The sequence below is a fragment of the Hevea brasiliensis genome, chromosome 13, assembly GCF_030052815.1.
Source record: "Hevea brasiliensis isolate MT/VB/25A 57/8 chromosome 13, ASM3005281v1, whole genome shotgun sequence".
In the NCBI taxonomy this organism is placed as follows: Eukaryota; Viridiplantae; Streptophyta; class Magnoliopsida; order Malpighiales; family Euphorbiaceae; genus Hevea; species Hevea brasiliensis.
The window spans coordinates 71413396-71414872 of NC_079505.1; the positions used below are offsets into that span (position 1 = coordinate 71413396).

The 1477-nt window shown below is 36.3% G+C and overlaps 1 protein-coding gene across 1 annotated transcript; it reads right to left on the reverse strand.

Annotated features, from left to right (window-relative positions):
• Positions 1 to 271: 271 nt before the first annotated feature.
• LOC110638809 (borneol dehydrogenase, mitochondrial-like) lies at positions 272 to 1477 on the reverse strand. The gene is made up of 2 exons (XM_021789495.2): positions 1428 to 1477; positions 272 to 1052 (listed from the first exon to the last, which is right to left on the reverse strand). Exons 1-2 carry the CDS (start codon positions 1475 to 1477, stop codon positions 272 to 274), a joined length of 831 nt encoding a protein of 276 aa, XP_021645187.2.

The following is a 1477-nucleotide window of genomic DNA, read 5'->3' on the forward strand; positions in this document are numbered from 1 at the left end:
GCAAGATTGAAGACAAATATTAGCTCAGTTGTCCATGGTTATATGAAGCAGAAACCTGTAATTTCGGATATTTTTACATATTTTGTTATTTAATTTCTGTAATTATACTTTTTTTAATTTAATTTATATAATCATATTTTTAGTAATTTATTTACTATATGAAATGAGTTTGACATTATTCATCACACTGAGTAATTACACCAAGAATTTTCATCAAATAAAACATAATTGCTGCAGGGATTTCTACCAAATCCAGCTCATATTATTTGGTCTATGCAGACCTTGAGAACAAGCCGAAAGCAGAATTAATGGTGGTAAAACCTCCATCTAATGCTAAATTATGACCACTCATGTACTTAGACTCATCGCTTGCTAAATAAATGGCAGCTTCTGCTACATCTTCTTGTGTTAGTTTCACCCCTTCAAGATTTGAATATACACCACCATTTCCTCCATCCTCTTCCATCTTGAAGAAGTTCATCGTCAATGGTGTTTCAATGAAATAAGGTGACAAGCAATTCACTCGAATTCCAAACCGCCCAAGCTCCGCCGCCGTATTCTTCGCTAGACCCACAATCGCATGCTTTGTGCTGGTGTATGCGTGTGATGCAACACCTCCAACACTGGAACTAACGCTGCCCAGCGTAATTATACTTCCTTGGCGAGCAGGAATCATTAATCGAGCTGCGTGTTTGGTTCCTAGAAAAACTCCCACCAAGTTAACCTTCAACACTCGCTCAAAATCGACTAAGTCATTGTCAACAATGTTGGGTTTGCGTAGATCGCTGATGGCTGCATTATTCACCATTATATCGAGCTTTCCAAAGGTGGAGATTGCAGTGTCTACTGCCTTTTCAACGTCAGATTCTATGGTTACATCACAATGCACGAACACGGCCATATCAGCTCCAATGTCTTCAGAAACTGACCTGCCCAAGTCATCTTGGATGTCAGCGATTATTACTTTGGCCCCAAGTTTGCAGAAGCTTCTGGCTATGCACTCACCAATGCTTGTAGCCCCTCCGGTGATCAGTGCCACTTTACCTTCCAATCTATGACATTTTTATGAACATTGATATCAATTACATATATAATTAGTTTATACTTTCATTAGATTATTTGATCAAATTATTATATAACTATTAAATTTATAAATATGATAATCAATTAAAGGTATTTTTATATGAATTTTTTAATTTTAATATGAATTAATAATCTGTTTTAACTAGATGAAAGAGGTAAATTCATTAGGTGTTCTTAAGGACATGGGAAAGAAGGATTTTGGATTCAAATGTGTCTCTCTCTATTAATAATAAACGTTGAGAAATTGAAAAACACAATTGTGAACAAGCAATGTATCATTTAAAGAGCAGAGAACCCCTTACCTACACCAGGGTGTACATAAAAGATTTTCTTAAAGAGCATACCTTCTAGTTGTAGCAGCAGCTGGGACCGGGAGAAGTGAGTTGCTTGCCAT

Coding starts and splice junctions, on each gene's coding strand:
- LOC110638809 (XM_021789495.2), bottom strand. CDS start 1,477: ATGGCAAGCAACTCACTTCTCCCGGTCCCAGCTGCTGCTACAACTAGA. Junction 1,053..1,427: donor GCTGCTGCTACAACTAGAAG/GTATGCTCTTTA, acceptor AAAATGTCATAG/ATTGGAAGGTAAAGTGGCAC.